The sequence below is a fragment of the Pseudophryne corroboree genome, chromosome 8 (genome assembly GCF_028390025.1).
Source record: "Pseudophryne corroboree isolate aPseCor3 chromosome 8, aPseCor3.hap2, whole genome shotgun sequence".
NCBI lineage: Eukaryota > Metazoa > Chordata > Amphibia > Anura > Myobatrachidae > Pseudophryne > Pseudophryne corroboree.
In genome coordinates, this window is record NC_086451.1 from 433,845,350 (window position 1) to 433,867,632 (window position 22,283).

Below are 22,283 nucleotides of genomic sequence, written 5' to 3' on the forward strand. Positions count from 1 at the left end.
AAATTTCCAGCTACTCTCCACTTTCATTGGAATTTGTTATGTATTCGTAAAGAGTACATTTGCAAACTTAAACTAAATCCGCAGGTTTTTAATCCAAATGTCTTCGGTATATATTTGTTTTATTTGCATGCAGGAAATCCCAGACCGGTATATGGAACCAGTGACTGAAGAGCGTTTTGCTCCCCGAGAGGACCAGAGGCGTTGGGAAGAGGATCACATTGGCGCAGCGTCTCTGAAATTTGGAGCCAAAGATGCCCGAGCTCATGGTCAGAAAGAATATGAGTATGTGATGGAAGAAGACGAAGTTATACAGTTTGTCAGCTCAACGCAAATGAAGGGGACCATAGAGAAGGTGAGCCGGTTCAGCGCCTGTTGATGAGCTCTCCAGTAAATATCTTACAGCTTGCTCCGCTACATTTTGTTTGGGTTTATTGAGGTTTGAGATTGAACTGTGGATTTGTACCCTGGCGCATGTCTACACGTCGGGGTGTTGAGGAGAAGACATGACAAAAACTCTTCCTTTAGATTCTTGTATAAGAAGACTTCCTTCTGTCCTACAAAGGAGAATTCATCTATTCTACATTAGTGGTTCTTAGCGGGAAAATCCTCACAATGTGACCTGTTGGGCGTGCTGGGGGTGGGGGTTAGGGGGCAGCAGCTACAATGGAAAGCTCTCACGTTATGTCATTTCTTCTCACCTCCCATGGCAGGAAGATGAGACCGTAAGGGCATTGTCTGAGCTGGAAAGCAAGAAATTGTCCATGCAGGAAGTGAGGCGCAGTCTCCCCGTCTTCCCGTATCGCTCTGATCTTCTCAAAGCCATTGGCGAGCACCAAATTCTCATCATCGAAGGGGAGACTGGATCTGGCAAGACCACCCAGATCCCACAGTACCTGCACGAGGAAGTGAGTGGTCGCATGTTCTAATGGCAACTCCCACCCATCACGTATATCCTGATAAATGTTTAGTCACATGAAACGTTGTAGAACCTCATATATTTTAAAAAAGAATGTTCGCTATCTAATGTTCGGCCTCTTTGCATCTCTTTTCCGGCCAATGTAGGGTTATACCCGAAATGGGATGAAGATTGGATGCACTCAGCCTCGCAGAGTGGCCGCAATGAGTGTAGCAGCTCGAGTCTCTCAGGAGATGTCCGTTAAGCTGGGCAATGAGGTGAAAAAGCTTATCCGCTATCAGCATTTTATTTTATTTTATATGCTCCTGCTATTTATCCACTGTTCCTTTGCCTTCGATTTGTTACCGCATCTTCTGTCCTTATATTCATCTTCACCCGCTTATCCTTCTTCGTTCTGATTGCCTTTGAATTCTGTTCCGTCCTCAAACACTACTTCACGCACCAACATTTAACCACCGTTATCTGGCTCCTGCCTCTCCCAGGTGGGGTACAGCATCAGGTTTGAGGACTGCACGTCTGAGCGCACCGTACTGAAGTACATGACGGACGGGATGTTGCTGCGTGAATTCCTCACTGAGCCAGACTTGGCCGGATACAGGTATTACTTCCAGCAGCTCCCAGCCTTTGTTACGTACCTCAGCCTGCAGCCGTATTGTTCCCCTCCTTCACCTCGCTGTTTGTTTCTCCCTTCAGCGTAGTTATTATAGATGAGGCTCACGAGCGGACTCTACATACGGACGTGTTATTTGGCCTCATTAAGGACATCGCCCGTTTCCGGCCAGACCTCAAGGTCCTGGTCTCCAGCGCCACCCTCAACACTGAACGGTTTTCCTCTTTCTTTGACGATGCCCCTATTTTCCGAATCCCTGGGCGCCGGTATCCTGTGGACATCTACTACACCAAGGTAGGTGGCTATCGGAGCAGGAAGTAAAGATATACTTAGGGGATATTGAATTAGTGCCAAAATTCCCAACAGTCGGAAAATCGGCACTTATTCGACCTATGTGTAGTCAATAGTGGGCGTTTTAGCCCGTTTTTTTTTTTTTTTTGTCGAATCGGCATAGGCGAAAACAAACATAAAAACGGCCGACAACACCCGCAAATTTGACAAAACGCGTGCATCGGCAGCGAATTCGTCGATCCACGTGGTTTTCACCCATGCTGGATTTTCCGACCAGTCAAAAAACCGCCACGGCATAGAATAGGTCGAATGTAAAGTCGACCTAAAACGGGCGAAAAGTGCAGTGTTTCAACTGGTCGAAAAAACTTCACTAATTGAATACCCCCCTTAGTGTTTTATGCCTGTCGTGGCTTGTACACAGAGATAACATAATTACAATGTCCTGCATATATTTCCCCATATATTATATAGAAACCATTAAGCCCTCATTTGGTTCTGTCATTTGTATGGTAATATAATATATTATATAGTAATATATGTATTATATACATGCAAGACACATAGTTGTGATTGCTCATCTTTCATATTACAAATCTGTATATGTGTTTATGCTACAGGTTTTACCATTAATTTAAACATTTAAGCCCCCTACACCCATCTATGCATCAGGCAACACTAGAATGGATGGACAGGAGGCTGAGATGTAACAAAAGCCAAACAACTACACCCAAGTCATAGGCTGTCTGGACATAACACAATATTTATATATAAAATAGTGAAATACAAAATGAATAAGCCTCTGGTTAGACCTGTACGCTCCTGGGACCAGCAGAATGGCAATATAAATGTGTGTGTATCTATAGGTCATTTCCCCCTATACTAGGCAACATTGAGCTAAGAAAGTCATTAGGGCCACAGTGCATGTGAATAGGGCTTAGCATGACCACTGTGTAGACCTAATGTTCTGTCTTCTGCAGGCGCCAGAGGCTGATTACCTGGAGGCTTGTGTGGTGTCCGTCCTGCAGATCCACGTCACGCAGCCCACTGGGGATATCTTAGTCTTTTTGACTGGACAGGTATGTGCAAACGTTGTTTGTTGGGTGTTTATAGTTCTCCGGACAAAGTTTGTCCGGCTTTTTGCCATCCGGGGAAAACCGGAGTGTGTGTTACAGCCCTAAGATACTTCACTGAATACTTTCACATGAGCATGACCCGACACCCCTTCTCCCCCAAATGGGGTGGGGGTAACAACCTATCAAGATGACTGGACCATAATTAGGCTGACTCTTCCCAGGAGCTCCAATTGTGTTTCAGTCCAGGAACAAGCTCTATTATAGAAGTTAGAAGTGTTTTGGACCCATCAGTCGCCATGCAGGGTTCGCAAAAACGTGCTATAGCGCGTATTTTACCCTGTTTTGATGATCAGGGACTCACATTTTAAAAGTGGGAGGGTCCCTGAGGACGCGCACCGCTACAGCCAATTGGATGCTCTCTGGTTATAAAAATAGGAGGTGGCTCCATTGGCGGTCCTGGCGTGGCAGCAGGGGTGAGTTTGTGTGCGGTGACTGTTAATTCACTGTTGGTGGAGCGCCAGCAGAACTTTGTGTGGCGGCGGTGGGGACTGAGTTCTCCCGCAGCAAGGTGTTTTCTCAGTGGGAGTGGAGTCTGCGTGTGGTCTGTGTTACTGCGGCTGCGAGGGGTCCGGATGCTCAGCGCTCCAGAGGGTGCGGGCAGCGCTATGGCAGGGGGGGCTTTGGGTTGGTCGGGGGGTGGCTGTGTACATAGTTTTCCTGCGGGCGGGACGGGGGATCTGTATGGTTGGTGTCCCTATGGTTGGGGGGGCGTCTGTGTGCATAGTTTTCCCATGGGGGAGGCGTCTGGATGCGCAGTGGTGGCAATACAAGCGTCAGATCCAATATCACCACCAAAGCTCATACTTTAGTTGCCATCTGACGTCCAAAACATTACAGTAGTGCAGCCACTATGTTGTACAGCCCTAGTGAGACGGCTTACATTGAGATGTACAATGTAAAGATACCAACTCCAACCACAGTGATCTCTGTTCTTTCACTGCTCTGTTGTTTTCTAGATTTTCTAGAATTACACGCCTCAGCGTGTCCTGCCAGCCAGAGGCACAGAATGTCAGGGCATTGTGTGACATGTAGTTCAACAACAGAGCCACATGTTGTTTAAGTCTGTTCAAGAGGGACAATATTCAGCTCCATGCAGTGTAACACATGGCACTCCCTTCACTGACACCTGCGATGACTGTGGGCACCCCCTTCCCCGCTGACACCCGCGATCACTGTGGAAACCCCCTCCACTGACACCCGCGATCACTGTGGAAACCCCCTCCACTGACACCCGCGATCACTGTGGAAACCCCCTCCACTGACACCCGCGATCACTGTGGAAACCCCCTCCACTGACACCTGCGATGACTGTGGGCACCCCTTTCCCTGCTGACACCCGTGATCACTGTGGAAACCCCCTCCACTGACACCCGCGATCACTGTGTCTGGGGGGTCTGAGGTGGTGGCTGCAATGTGTCTAAGTGCTCTACCTGGTGCAATGTGTATAACGCGCTCTACCTGGTGCAATGTGTATAACGCGCTCTTCCTGGTGCAATGTGTATAACGCGCTCTGCCTGGTGCAATGTGTATAACGCGCTCTGCCTGGTGCAATGTGTATAACGCACTCTGCCTGGTGCAATGTGTATAATGCGCTCTGCCTGGTGCAATGTGTATAACGCGCTCTGCCTGGTGCAATGTGTATAACGCGCTTTACCTGGTGCAATGTGTATAACGTGCTCTACCTGGCGCAAAGTGTATAACGCGCTCTACCTGGTGCAATGTGTATAACGCGCTCTGCCTGGTGCAATGTGTATAATGTGCTCTGCCTGGTGCAATGTGTATAACGTGCACTACCTGGTGCAATGTGTATAACGTGCTCTACCTGGTGCAATGTGTATAACGTGCTCTACCTGGCGCAAAGTGTATAACGTGCAGTATGTATAACGTGCTGTACCTGGCACAGTGTGTATAGGAGGTTCTACTTAGTGCAATGTGTATAAGTGGCACTACTGTGGTGTGTAATGTGAATTGGCACTATTATGTGGCCACGCCCCTAATATTTTGATGCGTTGGCGCGCACTGTCCATGCTTTACAGTGTAGGAGGGGGAGCACCAATTCACCTACGGCCACAAGGGCACCAAAATTCCCCTCCTCCTGCTACACTTTTGTAGTGTTTAAATCAAGTCTGTGTTTTTATATTTGAATCGGTAATAAGATTAATAAGAACCTTCATTCCAATGGGACCCAGAAAAGGACAGGTAGGACCCCAATTTTTTAAAGTGAGGGGTCCCTGAGACCCACTTTTTTTTCTGCTCAGCGCGATCACTGCCATGTATCCACTTACTGTGCCTGGTGTTGTAGATTTTCTCTTTCTAGCCTCCTGTCCCCCTATCTAATCTCTGTCCCTCCTTTCCTACCTCCCCCTGTTTGTGTCTCCTCCTTTTTTTATTCTCCACACTTCCTCTTATTCCTGTTACCTCACCTCATTCCCCCATCTATTGCTCTCATCTCTATCCACATTCCCACCGTTGATTTGTCTCTCCCCATCTTTCACACCTCTACCACCCTTTAATCATCTGTCTTTCTTACATCCCTTTTCCCCTCCACCCGTTGCCCTCTCTCCAAATCTGTCACCCCACTTTCCCCCCATTTCTCACAGCTCTGCCCCCCTTCTGTCTCTCTCATTCCCGTCTCTCTGCCCCCCTCTCTCATCTGTCTCTTTCTCATCCCTGCCCCACTCTCTCATCTCTCTCTCTCTCTCTCTCTCTCTCTCTCTCTCTCTCTCTCTCTCTCTCTCTCTCTCTCTCTCTCTCCTCTCTTCCCCACTCTCCCATTTGTCTTTCTTCTCCTCTCTGTCCCACTCCCCCATTCTGTCTGTGTTTTCCTCCTCCTACAGGGTGTTACAGAACATCCATATAATTTTCAGTAAGAGCTGCTGTGCACTTAAATGGTGACTTCTGGTACAGATTTACAGTAATTATTAATCCTATAGGTGTCTTAGTAAACACTGAATTTATTACTTCAGAACCTTACAGATTAGAAGTGATGACATCAGAACATGTTTTATACAGACATTTACAGAAGTTTCAATATAATCATCCATTGTATTCTATGCTCTATATTTCAGTAATAATGCTTTGCTTAGGTAAATGTAAGTATTGCTTTTATACTCAGTAACACTATATGTTGCTGCAGGAGGAGATAGAGGCGTGCAGTGAGATGTTACAGGAACGCTGCCGCCGGCTGGGCTCCAAGATTGCAGAGATGCTGGTTCTACCGATATACGCCAACTTGCCGTCTGACATGCAGGCTAAGATATTTGAACCCACCCCTCCGGGTGCAAGAAAGGTAAGGGCATGGAATATTAGGAAACTAAGTCAGTGTAACAGAAGGCAACTACTAGTGTAACCCTCTTACTGCAGGGTGACGCAGACAGGAGGGAGCTGTAAGTCTCTGTACCTCCTACTGCAGGGTGACAGACAGGAGGGAGCTATAAGTCTCTCTTCCTCCTACAGGGTGACGCAGACAGGAGGGAGCTGTAAGTGTCTGTTCCTCCTCCTGCAGGGTGACACAGACAGGAGGGAGCTATAAGTGTCTGTTCCTCCTCCTGCAGGGTGACACAGACAGGAGGGAGCTATAAGTGTCTGTTCCTCCTCCTGCAGGGTGACACAGACAGGAGGGAGCTATAAGTGTCTGTTCCTCCTCCTGCAGGGTGACACAGACAGGAGGGAGCTATAAGTGTCTTCCTCCTCCTGCAGGGTGACACAGACAGGAGGGAGCTATAAGTGTCTGTTCCTCCTCCTGCAGGGTGACACAGACAGGAGGGAGCTATAAGTGTCTGTTCCTCCTCCTGCAGGGTGACACAGACAGGAGGGAGCTATAAGTGTCTGTTCCTCCTCCTGCAGGGTGACACAGACAGGAGGGAGCTATAAGTGTCTGTTCCTCCTCCTGCAGGGTGACACAGACAGGAGGGAGCTATAAGTGTCTGTTCCTCCTCCTGCAGGGTGACACAGACAGGAGGGAGCTGTAAGTCTCTCTTCCTACTACAGGGGGGACACAGGAAGGAGCTATAAGTATCTGTTCCTTCTTATTGCAGGGTGACACAGAAAGGAGGGAGCTATAAGTGTCTATTCCTCCTTCTGCAGGGTGACACAGAAAGGAGGGAGCTGTAAGTCTCTGTTCCTCCTCCTACTACAGGGTGACACAGAAAGGAGGGAGATGTAAGTGTCTGTTCCTCCTATTGCAGGATGACACAGAAAGGAGGGAGCTATGAGTCTGTCCCTCCTCCTGCAGGGTGACACAGAAAGGAGGGATCTAGAAGTCTGTTCCTCCTCCTGCGGGTTGACACAGAAATGAGGGAGCTATAAGTGTCTGTTCCTCCTACTGCAGGGTGACACAGAAATGAGGGAGCTATAAGTGTCTGTTCCTCCTACTGCAGGGTGACACAGAAAGGAGGGAGCTATAAGTGTCTGTTCCTCCTCTGACTGCAGGATGACACAGAAAGGAGGGAGCTATGAGTCTGTTCCTCCTTCTGCGGGGTGATACAGAAATGAGGGAGCTGTAAGTGTCTGTTCCTCCTCCTGCAGGGTGACAGAGAAAGGAGGGAGCTAGAAGTCTGTTCCTTCCCCCCAACGGGGAGACAGAGAGAAGGGAGCTATTAGTCTGTTCCTCCCCCGACAGGGTGACAGAGAGGGGAGGGAGCTACAAGTATTCCTCCTCCTGTAGGGTTACACAGAAAGGAGGGAGCTATAAGTATCTGTTCCTCCTGTAGGGTGACACAGTTTGGAGGAAGCTATTAGCCTGTTCCTCCCCCTGGAGGGTGATTGCGGGACAGAAGGGAGCACTGAGTTTTGCCCTACACCTGCAGGATGACACAGGCAGAAAGTAGCTATAGGTTTGGTCCTCCACTATCGGGGTGACCCAGCTAGAAGGGAGCTGTAAGTTACCCTCTTTCCTCTGACCAGTACAGATGAAATACATTTCTAGGATTAATCTTTCGGTTTGTCTTCCCAAGGTCGTGGTAGCCACCAACATCGCAGAGACATCACTGACCATAGATGGGATCATTTACGTGATTGACCCTGGATTCTGCAAACAAAAGAGTTACAATGCTCGTACCGGGATGGAGTCTCTTATTGTCACTCCCTGCTCAAAGGTGACCACTCTCAGTGCTCTCCTACCTTCTGTGCTGCTCACACCAGGTTCCGCACTTTGCCATATTAACTGCCATTTGCTAAATTGGCCAAAAAGCTAAGTTCCTGCTGAACAATTCCTCTTTTCTTATGTATTATAAGCTGTAAATTGATTTATGCAGCATCCATTAGCCCTACAAGGGTATTTCATGTCAAGAATGGATTCTTATTAGACCAAAAAGACTGACTTGTAGAATGCAAAATATTTCTAACAATTAGCAGAGAGAGCAACTTGGAGACGCGGAAGCAGTACATATATGTAATGTGCAGTGGTTACGGGGCCGTGAGAGAAGGGAAGACTGGTAGAGTAGGGAGACACCAGGAGTGGGATGTTTGAGAAGGAGACTGAGCAACAGTATGAGGTGGGAGGGCAGAGCACAAGAAGGAAACCATGCCAAAATTGAGGAAGAAGACTGAGCCATATCCAGTGGTAGGGGTAGGGGGAGATGGATCCACAATGGGGGGAGATATAGCCACAATGGGTGGTATGTGGGGGGGGGGGGGGGGATCTACAGTGGGGGTAGGGGAGATGGCTTCACAGTGGGTGGTTGGGGGGAGATGGCTCTACAGTGGGGGGAGATGTAGCCACAATGGGTGGTGTGTGTGTGTGTGGGGGGATCTACAGTGGGGGTAGGGGAGATGGCTTCACAGTGGGTGGTTGGGGGGAGATGGCTCTACAGTGGGGAGAGATGGAGTCACAATGGGTGGTGGGGGAGAGATGGAGCCACACTGGAGTGGTGGAGGGGATATGGAGGTGGGGTGGTGATGGGGAGATGGAGCTATAGTGGTGGGGTTGGGGAAGGTAGGAGAAAGATGAAGCCACAGTGGTGGGGTTGGGGGGATATGGAGTCACAGTGTGTGTGTGTGGGGAGGGGGGGTGTGTAGTCACATTCAGTGATATGCCGCTGAGCTGCCCAAAGGCGGATACGGCCGACAGGCGACCCGGCTTCGGGGGAGTGAAGTTTCTTCACTCCCCCCGTCACCTGGCTCCATAGCAGTGCATGCTAATATGGACAATCTCGGCCATATTGGCCTGCATACATAAGCGACTGGGCACCAACGATGAACGATCGTGGTGCCGCACATCGTTCATCGTTGGTGCATACACACTAAACGATATGAATGAGTTCTCGTTCATATCGTTTAGTAAAATCTATTAGTTTGTAGGGCCCTTTAGTTTAGTACTGTGTGATGGTAAAATATGGGGATTTGAATGTAGTGGTACTAAATGTCTCCATTATAAGAGTGAGAGTGGAGTCCTAAGAGGGACCACGTTACTCAGAGAAGGTGATGGCTTTGGTTGATGCAGACTTAGAAATAAACCTGTAACCACTGTGTTTTCCTTTCCAGGCATCGGCCAATCAGAGAGCAGGCAGAGCTGGCCGTGTTGCTGCTGGGAAATGTTTCAGGCTATACACAGCCTGGGCATATAAGAATGAGATGGAAGATACCACTGTGCCGGAAATCCAGAGGACCAACCTGGGGAACGTAGTGCTGCTCCTGAAGAGCTTGGGTGAGATGGGTTACAGGTTGGGGGTATAGCTATAGGTAAATGCAGAGGACAAGCAGAGTGGGACTAAGAATATATATTTTAGGATTAACCTGCACCCTCCTCCTATCTCCGGGATGCCGCTAACTTCTTACTTCTGTTTGATCTCTTCTCCAGGTATTAATGATCTCATCCATTTTGACTTCATGGACCCCCCACCTCACGAGACTCTAGTTCTGGCTTTGGAGCAGCTATATGCTCTGGGGGCCCTTAACCATCTTGGGGAACTTACCAAGGTTAGAGTGGTGGTGGGGGTTATTGGTGGTGGTAACGTCCTATCATCCTCTTCTCCTTCTCACATTCTGTCTCTTATGCTCAACAGCTAGGAAGAAGAATGGCTGAGCTCCCAGTGGACCCTATGTTATCCAAGATGATCCTGGCTTCTGAGAAGTGAGTTATCTGCATTGATGCTTCTTTGCCTCACTGGGGTTCTGTCTCTATCTGGTGTCACAGTGGTGAGCATTGCTGTGTGCCAATGTTGTCCTAAAAAGGACCAGGCCGCTGTCTGCATGGAATTTGTATGTTTGTCCCATGTTCCAATGCGTTTTCTCCCACAGTTCAAAAAGATATTGTGATGTGACTGTGCTCTGTACTATGTTGTGCTAAAATAATGTCTGGCTCCTGGCGCTTCCCGCCCGGCCTCCCCAACTGTTGGCGCTCTCCCCTGGCCTCCGCAGCTGTTGTTGGCGTTCCCCGCCTGGCCTCCCCAGCTGTTGTTGGCGCTCCCCGACTGGCCTCCCCAGCTGTTGTTGGCGCTCCCCGCCTGGCCTCCCCAGCTGTTGTTGGCGCTCCCCGCCTGGCCTCCCCAGCTGTTGTTGGCGCTCCCCGCCAGGCCTCCCCAGCTGTTGTTGGCGCTCCCAGCCTGGCCTCCCCAGCTGTTGGCTCTCCCTCCTTGGCTCTACCTTCAGCTTCTGGCTCTTCTTAACCAGCCTCCCTGAAATTTCTGTAGACTTTTATATAACTGACCTCCCTGATTTCTGTCCCTTCTAGTTAAATTTTTTCACCAATCACTGTGTGGACCCCCATCTTCTCCATGTGACGTGTGGTCCTTATTTCAACTCTTCCTCCCCAGGTATGGCTGCTCGGAGCAGATCCTCACCATCGCCGCCATGTTGTCTGTAAATAATGCCATCTTCTATCGACCAAAAGACAAGCTGGTTCATGCGGATACAGCCCGTGCCAACTTCACTGTGCCAGGAGGTGACCATATGGTGCTTCTTAATGTATATACACAAGTACGTAATGATGGATATGTATAGCAGTCCTGTGCATGCCATTGAGAACTAATCAATAGTTAAATCATGTTATTTGAAGCTTCAAGTTGAGCAGTTCCAAGATAGGAAAGTGTTAGTATGTAACAACGTGTGATATGTGCTATCCTGTGCCCAATTCTGCAAGGTAGTAAGAAAGAACATAAACTATAAGACCCCCTTCCCCGGGGCTGGCTATAGTATACAGTATATAAATGTCACTTTGCATAAACACCTTAAATATGGATAAAAACTTGTATGACAGAACTTTGTCTAATGTACAACATCCTGGTTTACCCACTTTACCTGAGCCGTGCACACAAGAAAGGGAGAAGAGTCCTCTACAGGAGTTTAGGTGTGACAGTAATTTATTTTATTTTAAATAATACAGGCTGAGTATCCCATATCCAAATATTCCAAAATACTGAATATTCCGAAACATGGAATTTTCTCATACATCCTAGAGGATGCTGGGGATGACATCAAGACCATGGGGTATAGACGGGATCCGCAGGAGACATGGGCACGCTAAATACTTTTCATTGGGTGTGAACTGGCTCCTCCCTCTATGCCCCTCCTCCAGACCTCCGTTTTAGAAATGTGCCCAGGTCAACTGGATGCACTCTGAGGAGCTCTACTGAGTTTCTCTGAAAAGACTTATGTTAGGTTTTTTATTTTCAGGGAGATCTGCTGGCATCAGACTCCCTGCTTCGTGGGACTGAGGGGGCAGAAGTAGGAACCAACTTCCTAAAGAGTTTCATGGCTCTGCTTCTGGCTGACAGGACACCATTAGCTCCTGAAGGGAACTGAACGCTAACCGTGCCTAGATGCTCACTCCCACAGCACGCCGTCACCCCCCTCACAGAGCCAGAAGTCAGAGGACAGATCTTCAATCAAGAAAGTGACGGCTAAAGGTACCGCACGGCTGGCGGGAGCGCAGCGCGCCATGTTGCCCACACATACACAGGCACTGCAGGGCGCGGGGGGGGTCGCCCTGGGCAGCATGAATCCTATGGAAACTGGCATAAATAAGGGGTATAAGTTGCTGAGGCACAGTCCTACCCCCACCAGTATAAAAAGTTACCTCATAAAAGCTGAGGAGAAACACACCATTGAAGAGTGGAGCTTCCTCCTCAGTCAGCCAGCACACTGCTCAGCGCCATTTTCTCTTTCTCCTCAGGCTGCAGAGAAAAGGCTGGTCCTCCTCCACTACTGAACAAGTATCAGGGTGCAAAACAGGGGGGCCACAGTGAATTTGGTGCTATATAATTGTGTGATTAACATTATAAAAGCGCTGAATGTCAGAGGGCATTTTGTGTTCACAGACATTGTGTTACTGGCGCTGGGTTGTGAACTGGCAAATCCCATCTGTGTCCCTCTGACAGATTTTACTGTGGGTCTGTCCCCCTATAAGTCCCGGAGTGTCTGTGGTGTGGTTCTGCACGTGTGTGACATGTCTGTGGCAGGGAACTCTGTGGAGACATGTTAGGGACACAGGGGTGTAATATACATACATAGTAACATAGTATCTGAGGTTGAAAAAAGACAATTGTCCATCGAGTTCAACCTATTTGTGGTGTCCTATGCATGATGATTTGACTAAAATTTCTGACTGATGCTGCTGTCAGCCATTGCATTTTATCCCTATTAATAGTAACTATAATGCATGACTATGCACCATACCCCTGGATATCCTTATCCAATAGGAATTTATCTAACCCATTTTTAAAGGTGTTGACAGATTCCGCCATTACAACTCCCTCGGGCAGGGAATTCCAAACACGTATTGTCCTTACCGTGAAAAAGCCTTTACGCCGTATTGTGCGGAATCTCCTCTCCTCTAACCTGAGCGAGTGTCCACGAGTCCTCTGTGTTGATCTAACCAAAAACAGGTCCCGCGCAAGCTCTGTGTATTGTCCCCTTATATATTTGTAGATGTTGATCATATCCCCTCTTAGTCTCCGCTTTTCCAATGTAAACATGCCTAGTCTTTCAAGCCTTTCCTTGTATTCCATCGTCTCCATGCCCTTAATTAGTTTGGTCGCCCTCCTCTGTACCTTTTCCAGCTCCAGAATATCCTTTTTGTAGTACGGTGCCCAGAACTGTACACAGTATTCGAGGTGTGGCCTCACTAGTGATTTATATAACGGGAGTATAATACTCTCGTCCCTAGCATCAATACCCCGTTTTATGCATGCTAATATCTTATTAGCCTTCTTTGCTGCAGTCCTACTTTGGGTACTACTGCTTAGCTTGCTATCTATGAGGACACCTAAGTCCTTTTCCAGTACAGAATCCCCTAATTTTACCCCATTTAGTAGGTAGGTGTAATTTTTGTTCTTGTTACCACAGTGCATTACCTTACACTTGTCTGTGTTGAAGCGCATTCTCCATTTGGCTGCCCATGCTTCTAATTTAACTAAGTCGTTCTGAAGAGACTCGGCATCCTCCTCTGTATTTATAGCCTTACACAATTTGGTATCATCTGCAAAAATTGACACCATGCTCTCTAGACCTTCTGTTAGGTCGTTAATGAAAATATTGAACAATAGCGGTCCTAATACTGAGCCTTGCGGCACACCACTTAGCACTTCAGTCCAAGTTGAAAAAGATCCATTAACCACAACGCGCTGCTTCCTATTATCTAACCAGTTTTTGACCCAAGTGCATATTGTGCTTCCTAGCCCTGATTCTTGTAGCTTGTATATAAGTCTCATGTGTGGTACAGTATCGAACGCTTTGGTAAAGTCTAAAAAGATTACATCCACGTCTTTACCCTGATCTAGGTTTGCGCTTACTGTTTCATAAAAGCCAAGTAAGTTGGTTTGACAGGATCTGTCCTTCATAAACCCATGTTGATTCCTTTTAATGACCTTATTGGTTTCAAGGAACTTCTGAATACTATCTCTTAGAATACCTTCCAATACTTTCCCCACTATAGATGTAAGACTAACTGGTCTATAATTACCTGGTTCAGCTTTACTTCCCTTTTTGAATATAGGCACTACTTCCGCTATACGCCAGTCTTTGGGAACCATACCTAATATAACTGAATCCTCAAAGATCAAAGATAGCGGTTTTGCCAGTTCAGAGTGAAGCTCCATTAGAACCCTTGGATGAATACCATCGGGCCCTGGTGATTTATTAATCTTTAAATGTTTTAATCGGTCACAGACTACTTCCTTGCTTAAATAAGTACCTATCAGTGTAATATTGTCATTATTGAGATTGTGTGTCAGTCCCTGAATTGGGTCCTCCCTAGTGAATACTGTTGAAAAAAACTCATTTAGTGTGTCCGCTATGTCATTATCATTTTTGCTTAAGACTCCCAACTTGTCTTTCAAAGGGCCTATACTCTCCTTTTTTAATCTCTTGCTATTAATGTATTTAAAGAATTTTTTGGGATTCGCTTTGCTTTCCTTTGCTACTAGTTTTTCAGTTTCTACTTTAGCCGCTCTTATTTCCTTTTTGCAATTTTTGTTACATTCCTTATAGTGCTGAAATGACTCTGCTTCCCCGTCAGATTTGTATTTTTTAAATGCTCGCCTTTTCTTGCCCATAAGTTCCTTTATCTTTTTGTTAAGCCACATCGGTTTATGCTTTTTAATCCCTTTTTTGCTACTCATAGGAATATATTTGAGTGTATTTTTAGCTAGCAGGAATTTTAGTACCTCCCATTTCTCCGTAGTATTTTTTCCTAAAAACAAACCTTCCCATTCAATATCCCTGAAAAACACCCTCATCTTTTCAAAATTTGCTTTGCTAAAGTTTAAAGTCCTAGTTGAGCCAGTATAGGGCTGTTTGTAGAAACTGATATTGAATGTGACCATATTGTGGTCGCTGTTTCCTATGGGTTCCCCTACTATAATACCCGATACCAAATCCTGATTGTTTGTTAATACCAGGTCTAAGATTGCATTGTACCCAGTTGGTTCCTCAATTAGTTGGACTAGGTAGTTATCATTTAGTGTGTTTAAAAACATACTGCCCCTAGCAGTATCACATGAATCGTTTTTCCAGTTTATCTCTGGATAGTTAAAATCTCCCATCACTACTATGTCTCCTACTCCTGCTGCTTTTTCAATTTGCTTTAGTAACAATTCATCATCAGATGCGTTGATACCAGGCGGCCTATAGCATACACCCAATACTAACTTTTTTGTTCCCTGACTGGGTGAAAGGTTAGATGATAGTGTGAATCATGTCAGTAAGAGGTTGGAGTGAATCTCATACAGAAAATAAAAATAATCTGTTGAAGATGTGATTTTTAATAGTTCTACCTTTCATCCACAGGGACCTTTCTGGGTCACATACAAATTTGCACAAGTAGTACAAACTGATACCGACACGGACTCTGATTCCTGTGTCGACACTAGTGATTCCAGGGGAATAGGTCCTAAGTTAGCAAAAAAGCATTCAAAACATGTTTTAGCTATAAAGGAGGTGTTAGAAGTTACGAAGCCCCCTCTTTTACCACAAGAAGAGGGTTTACTTTAGTAAAGAAGTAATGTAATTTTCCCTCCACCTCAGTCTGATTTAACCTAAAAAAAAGAAATTTCAGATTCCCAAAAGGAATTCAGGCAGCTTACCTTTTTCCAAAAAAGGTGGGAGTCACCCCGCATTTTAGACAGGGCCCTGTCATAAAAGAGAAAAGGTGTTTCTCCCTGCGCCTGGACTGGCTTCACTTAAGGAGCCGACAGACCGCAAGTGAGTGAGGTGATTTATTGATGTGGCCAATGGGAGACTACTCAGGCCTACCATTGTCTGTGAGGGGGTGAGTAGTGCTATTGAAAAGTGGTCAGAAAACTTGTCATTAGACATTGACACAATAGATGGAGACAAGATACTCCTAACGTTAGGTCATATCAAAGACGCTGCTGCTGCGTACGTACTAGAATCCATGAAATATATTGGTTTCTTGGGATCAAGAACCGCTACCGTGGCAGTATCGGCTCGGAGGGCGTTGTGGATTCGCCAGTGGATTGCTGATGTAGATTCCAAAATAAAATATGGAGGCTCTCCCGTATAAAGGTGAGGCCTTGTTTGGTGATGGGCTGGATGCGTTAGTCTCGGCAGCTACCGCAGGTAAGTCGACATTCTTGCCTTATGCTCCTACACCGGCGAAAAAGACACATCACTCTCACATACAGTCCTTTCGGCCCAACAAATACAAAAAAGCCAAAGGTCTCCCCTTTTTTTGCAGGTAGGGGAAGGGGAAAAGGAAAGAAATCCGCAGCCTCTCCCGACTCGCAGGAGCAGAAATCCACCCCTGCTTCTGCCAAATCTGCAGCATAACGCTTGGGCTCCCTTGCGGGAGTCCGCTCGGGTGGGAGCGCTTCTGAAACTTTTCAGCCAAATCTGGATTCAATCTGGCCTGAACCAATGGATCTTACAAATAGTGTCCCATGGGTACAAACTAGAGTTTCAAGACGTCCCCCCATGCCGATTTTTCAAATCAACCTTGCCAGCTTCTCTGCCAGAGAGAGAAGCAGTAACAGCGGCAATCCAAAAATTATGTCAAGACCAGGTCATAGTCCTGGTACCGTTGTCACAACAAGGGCAGGGTTTTTATTCAAGCCTCTTTGTTGTTCCGAAGCCGGACGGCTCGGTCAGACCGATCCTAAATCTAAAAGATCTGAATTTCTTCCTGAAAAGGTTCAAGTTCAAGATGGAATCACTTCGGGCAGTGATTTCCAGTCTGGAGGAGGGGGATTACATGGTGTCAGTAAAGGATGCTTACCTGCATGTTCCCATTTATCCTCCTCACCAGGCTTATCTGAGATTCGCGATTCAGAATTGCCATTACCAATTCCAGACGTTACCTTTCGGTCTCTCCACGGCGCCGAGGGTATTCACCAAGGTGATGGCGGAGATGATGGTCCTCCTTCGTCAGAAAGGAGTCAATATAATCCCTTATCTGGACAACCTCCTGATAAAGGCGAGATCCAGGGAGCAGTTATTACAAAACATATCCCTCTCCCTGTCAATACTCCAACAACACGGATGGATCATAAATTACCCAAAGTCACAGTTGGAACCGACGACAAGGTTGTCTTTCCTCGGGATGATTCTGGACACAGAAGTTCAGAGAGTATTTCTTCCGCTGGAAAAGGCTCTGGAAATCCAGAAAATGGTAAAACAGATATTGAAACCATCAAGTGTGTCGATTCATCAGTGCATTCGGTTGTTGGGGAAGATGGTGGCGGCCTACGAGGCCATACAGTTTGGCAGGTTCCATGCCAGAGTATTCCAGTGGGACCTGTTGGACAAGTGGTCGGGGTCACACCTACACATGCACAGAAAGATAATCCTGTCGTCAAAAAACAGGATTTTGCTCCTGTGGTGGTTGCACAGCTCTCACCTGCTAGAGGGACGCAGGTTCGGCATTCAGGACTGGGTCCTAGTAACCACGGATGCAAGTCTCCGAGGCTGACAAGCAGTCTCGCAGGGAGAAAACTTCCAGGGACGTTGGTCACATCAGGAAGCCTGCCTTCACATAAACGTGATGGAGCTAAGAGCCATTTACAACGGCCTTCAACAAGCGGTACATCTTCTTCAGGACCGTCCCATGCAGATCCAGGCTGACAATGTAACAGCAGTCGCATACATAAACGGGCAGGGCGGAACGAAAAGCAGAGCGGCGATGGCAGAGGCGACAAAAATCCTCCGCTGGGCAGAAAAACATCTACAAGCTCTGTCATCAATATTCATTCCGGGAGTAGACAACTGGGAAGCAGACTTCCTCAGCAGACACGATCTCCATCCAGGAGAGTGGGGTCTCCACCAAGAAGTCTTCGCGGAGGTGACAAGTCTTTGGGGAGTTCCTCAAATAGACATGATGGCGTCTCGTCTCAACAAGAAGCTTCAGAGATACTGTTCCAGGTCGAGAGACCCTCAAGCAGTAGCAGTGGATGCACTGGTGACCCAGTGGGTGTTTCTGTCAGTGTATGTTTTCCCTCCACTTCCGCTGATCCCAAAAGTACTCAGGATCACAAGAAAGACAAGGGTTCGAGCAATCTTCATTGCCCCAGACTGGCCAAGAAGGGCTTGGTACCCAGATCTTCAGCAGTTACTCATAGGAGATCCTCTGCCTCTTTCTCCTCGGGAGGACCTGCTGCAGCAGGGGCTGTGTGTGTACCAAGACTTACCGCGGCTACGTTTGACGGCATGGCTTTTGAGAGCCGTATCCTAGCCAGGAAGGGTATTCCTAAGGAAGTCATCCCCACCCTTATTCAGGCCAGAAAGGGAGTAACGTCAAAACATTACCACCGTATTTGGAGAAAATATGTGTCTTGGTGTGAATCCAAGAAAGCTCCTATGGAGGAGTTTCACTTAAGACGTTTTGTCCATTTTTTGCAGGATGGTGTGGAGACGGGCCTACGATTGGGATCAATCAAGGTCCAAATTTCGGCCTTGTCAGTGTTGTTCCAAAAACAATTGGCCTCTCTTCCAGAGGTTCAAACCTTCGTGAAAGGGGTTCTGCACATCCAGCCTCCATTCGTGCCTCCAGTGGCACCATGGGACCTTACCTTGGTATTGCAGTTCCTTCAATCAGATTGGTTTGAGCCTCTACAAAAGATAGAGTTGAAGTTTCTCACTTGGAAAGTGGTGATGCTTTTGGCATTGGCATCCGCAAGGCAGGTGTCTGAATTGGGGGCCTTGTCTCACAAGAGCCCTTACCTGATTTTCCATGAAGATAGGGCAGAGTTGCGGACTCGGCAACATTTTCTTCCAAAGGTGGTTTCTGCTTTTCACATAAACCAACCTATTGTGGTGCCAGTAGTTACTGACCCATTCACTGATTCAAAGTCTGTAGATGTGGTTAGAGCTTTGAAAATCTATGTTGCTAGAACAGCTCGTATACGGAAAACAGAGGCTCTGTTTGTCCTGTATGATCACAACAAGATTGGCTGTCCTGCTTCCAAGCAGACTATTGCACATTGGATTAGAAATACGATTCAGCAAGCTCATACTACGGCTGGATTGCCGTTACTGACGTCGGTAAAGGCCCACTCCACTAGGAAGGTGGGCTCATCCTGGGCGGCTGCCCGGGGGGTCTCGGCATTACAACTTTGCAGAGTAGCTACTTGGTCAGGGTCAAACACATTTGCTAAGTTCTACAAGTTTGACACCTTGGCCGATGAGGACCTAAAGTTTGGTCAATCGGTGCTGCAGGGTCATCCGCACTCTCCCGCCCGTACTGGAGCTTTGGTATAGACCCCATGGTCTTGATGTCGTCCCCAGCATCCTCTAGGACGTATGAGAAAATAGGATTTTGATAACCTACCGGTAAATCCTTTTCTCCTAGTCCGTAGAGGATGCTGTGCGCCCGTCCCAGTGTGTACTTTACCTGCAGTTTAGTTATTAGAGTTACACAAGTTTTGTTATCTTGGTTTCAGCATGTTGCTGCAATTAGTTCATGCCTGTTGGCGTGTGTTATGTTGATTGCCATGTGTGCGGCATCGTTGAGGGTGTGAGTTGGTAGATATCTCACCACTAGTTAAGTAATTCCTTTCCTCGAAATGTCAGTCTCCCTGGGCACAGTTCCTACAACTGAGGTCTGGAGGAGGGGCATAGAGGGAGGAGCCAGTTCACACCCAATGAAAAGTCTTTAGAGTGCCCATGTCTCCTGCGGATCCCGTCTATACCCCATGGTCTTGATGTCATCCCCAGCATCCTCTACGGACTATGAGAAAAGGATTTACCGGTAGGTTATCAAAATCCTATTTTTTGAGTGAGACTGATGGTGAAACCTTTGTTTTCTGATGGCTCAATGTACACAAACTTTGTTTAATACACAAAGTTCTTAAAAATATTGTATTACATGTCCTTCAGGCTGTATGTATAAGGTGTATATGAAATATAAATGCATTCTGCGCTTAGACTTCGGTCCCATCACCATGATATCTCATTATGGTATGCAACTATTCCAAAATACAGAAAAATACGATATCCAAAATACTTCTGGTCCCAAGCATTTTGGATATGGGATACTCAACCTATACAGTACTGTATATAAGACGGTGTCTTTTAACTCATCCGTTCCTATAACAGACATAGGAAGTTTCCAATTACCCATGGTCAATGATCGCGGCTAATTGTATCTTTGGGGGCTGCCAAATTTGCCCCGATGCAGCAGGGTCCTCCCCCCAATGCCGGCACTTATCGCGGACTATGGCACCCAAAGCATAATCCTTGATAAGCGGGCTGCCGGAGCTACATTAACACATGGGATCAGGGACTTATCCCCGATCCTGGGCCATTTTTTCAGCCGATGAAAACAGCCTGTAATAGGATACTGCAGTAATGACTAAATTAATAAAACGATACAAAATAAAATACATTTCTCTTACGTCCTAGAGGATGCTGGGGACTCCAAAAGGACCATGGGGTATAGACGTATCCGCAGGAGCCTGGGCACACTATAAAGACTTAAACTGGGTGTGAACTGGCTCCTCCCGCTATGCCCCTCCTCCAGACCTCAGTTAGACTTTGTGCCCAGGAGTGAATGGACACACACTAGGGGAGCTCTACTGAGTTTCTCTAAAAGACTTTGTTAGGTTTTTTATTTTCAGGGAGACCTGCTGGCTACAGGCTCCCTGCATAGTGGGAGTGAGGGGAGAGAAGTCAGACCTACTTCTGTGAGTTTCAGGGCTCTGCTTCTTAGGCTACTGGACACCATTAGCTCCAGAGGGTCCGATCACTTGGTTCGCCTAGCTGCTTGTTCCCGGAGCCGCGCCGTCACCCCCCTCACAGAAGCCAGAAGAAAGAAGCCGGGTGAGTATTAGAAGAACAGAAGACTTCAGTGACGGCAGAAGACTTCAGTAACGGAGGTAACATGCAGCGGTTGCGCTGTGCTCCATGCTCCCACACACCAACGCACTCACAGGGTGCAGGGCGCTGGGTGGGGAAGCGCCCTGGGCAGCAAGTTACTGAGGGTCTTTTGGGCTGGCTTAAGTTGTTATTCGGTGCCCGGGCACCGTGTCCGCTACCCCCGCCAGCATATCGCAGCGGTCCCGCTGCGCGCCATTGCTCCCACACACCAACGGCTGGTATCAGGTGCAGGGGGGGGGGGCGCCCTGGGCAGTATGTTTTACATTATTTTGATTCTCCCAGGACACATATACAGTGTGTAGCCACTGTATATGGTCCCCTGCCTGCATATAAAGGTTGTATTAGCGGGCTACTGCGCGCCGATAAGGGGCGGGGCTTAGCCCTCACAACAAGATACAGCGGCATTTTTTCTCAATGTCCCCGCCAAAAACATGTGTACAGCACAAACGAGGGGGGGGCACATACTGTTAGTGTTATGTGGATGTATAACACTATTTGATTTGGAAATGGGCATGTAATCATGGTTGTGTATATTCTCTGTGTGATCCCTGTCAGATATACACTTGTGTCGACATGTGTGAATGTTCTGTCACAAACGCCTCTGGAGTTCACTGTCTGCATCGCCGACGCCTGTTTGGTACTTGATACAGTAGATACTGAGTCAACAGGTCGGTAGTGTTATGCTTGTTCATAGTAAACACGGTATGGGAGACACAGTAGTATGTGGGTGACCCTGTCGGCACCAAATGTTATTACCGGGTGTAAATTGACATGCTGTAACTAACTTATACCTGTATATGTATTTATATGTATATGTATGGTACCGTTCCATGGGCCTGTAGCTCGAGCACAGACATGGTAATAATTGTGGGGGAGTGATATTAAGATTATATATGTATACTTCCCTCGGACCCCCCGGGGTCGCAAGAATGTTATTTTGCCTGGCTACTACTCCCTGCTGTCGACGAATACTAGGGTTTTCTGTTGACTATAATGTTTCCTGGTAGATCCACAACGGGAGCATTCAGTACATGGTCATACACATTCAGAACACATTAATGTCACTAGGGACCCAAAGGCTCCGGACAATCCGCTTATATGTATGTTATATATATATATATATTTAGGATATGTGTGTATATGTGTATTACAATATGTATATTCATCTTATGATTTCTAATGAATGCTGAAGTAATAGTATTCCTTCTCATGTGCTGGTCGCTCTGTTGATAAAGCTCTAGGTCGGCCGTGACGAGTTGGTCTCAGATCCTCTCAAGGAGTCCGAATGTTTATTATTTTCCCGTGGCGGATAGAATACTGTGAAAGTCAACTCCTGGTCGACACAGGGACCTGTCACAAAGGATCGTATACAGGAAGCTAAGTGATATTTTATTTCTATGCTTTGGGCTTATTTGCATTACATGCACATGAGGGAGTGTTTATATTCGGAAAGACATCCGATAGAATTATCCTAACGAGATAGGGGAGGTTCCTTATGTTGGTTCTTCTCATTAGCATTGCGGCAGGCTGCCGTGCGTATACAGGAGGTGTGGCCGGGGGAATGCTG

The 22,283-nt window shown here is 47.1% G+C and overlaps 1 protein-coding gene across 1 annotated transcript in view; it reads left to right on the top strand.

The window, feature by feature from the left end:
* Window positions 1-22,283, top strand: part of DHX16 (DEAH-box helicase 16) — a 95,282-nt gene that overhangs the window by 44,457 nt on the left and 28,542 nt on the right. The window contains exons 7-18 of the mRNA XM_063938005.1: window positions 134-352; window positions 711-905; window positions 1,063-1,173; window positions 1,399-1,514; window positions 1,610-1,820; window positions 2,795-2,893; window positions 6,087-6,239; window positions 7,906-8,046; window positions 9,434-9,596; window positions 9,750-9,868; window positions 9,955-10,022; window positions 10,705-10,867. Of these exons, the coding sequence (XP_063794075.1) occupies window positions 134-352; window positions 711-905; window positions 1,063-1,173; window positions 1,399-1,514; window positions 1,610-1,820; window positions 2,795-2,893; window positions 6,087-6,239; window positions 7,906-8,046; window positions 9,434-9,596; window positions 9,750-9,868; window positions 9,955-10,022; window positions 10,705-10,867 (1,758 nt within the window). The remainder of the gene's footprint in view (window positions 1-133; window positions 353-710; window positions 906-1,062; window positions 1,174-1,398; window positions 1,515-1,609; window positions 1,821-2,794; window positions 2,894-6,086; window positions 6,240-7,905; window positions 8,047-9,433; window positions 9,597-9,749; window positions 9,869-9,954; window positions 10,023-10,704; window positions 10,868-22,283) is intronic.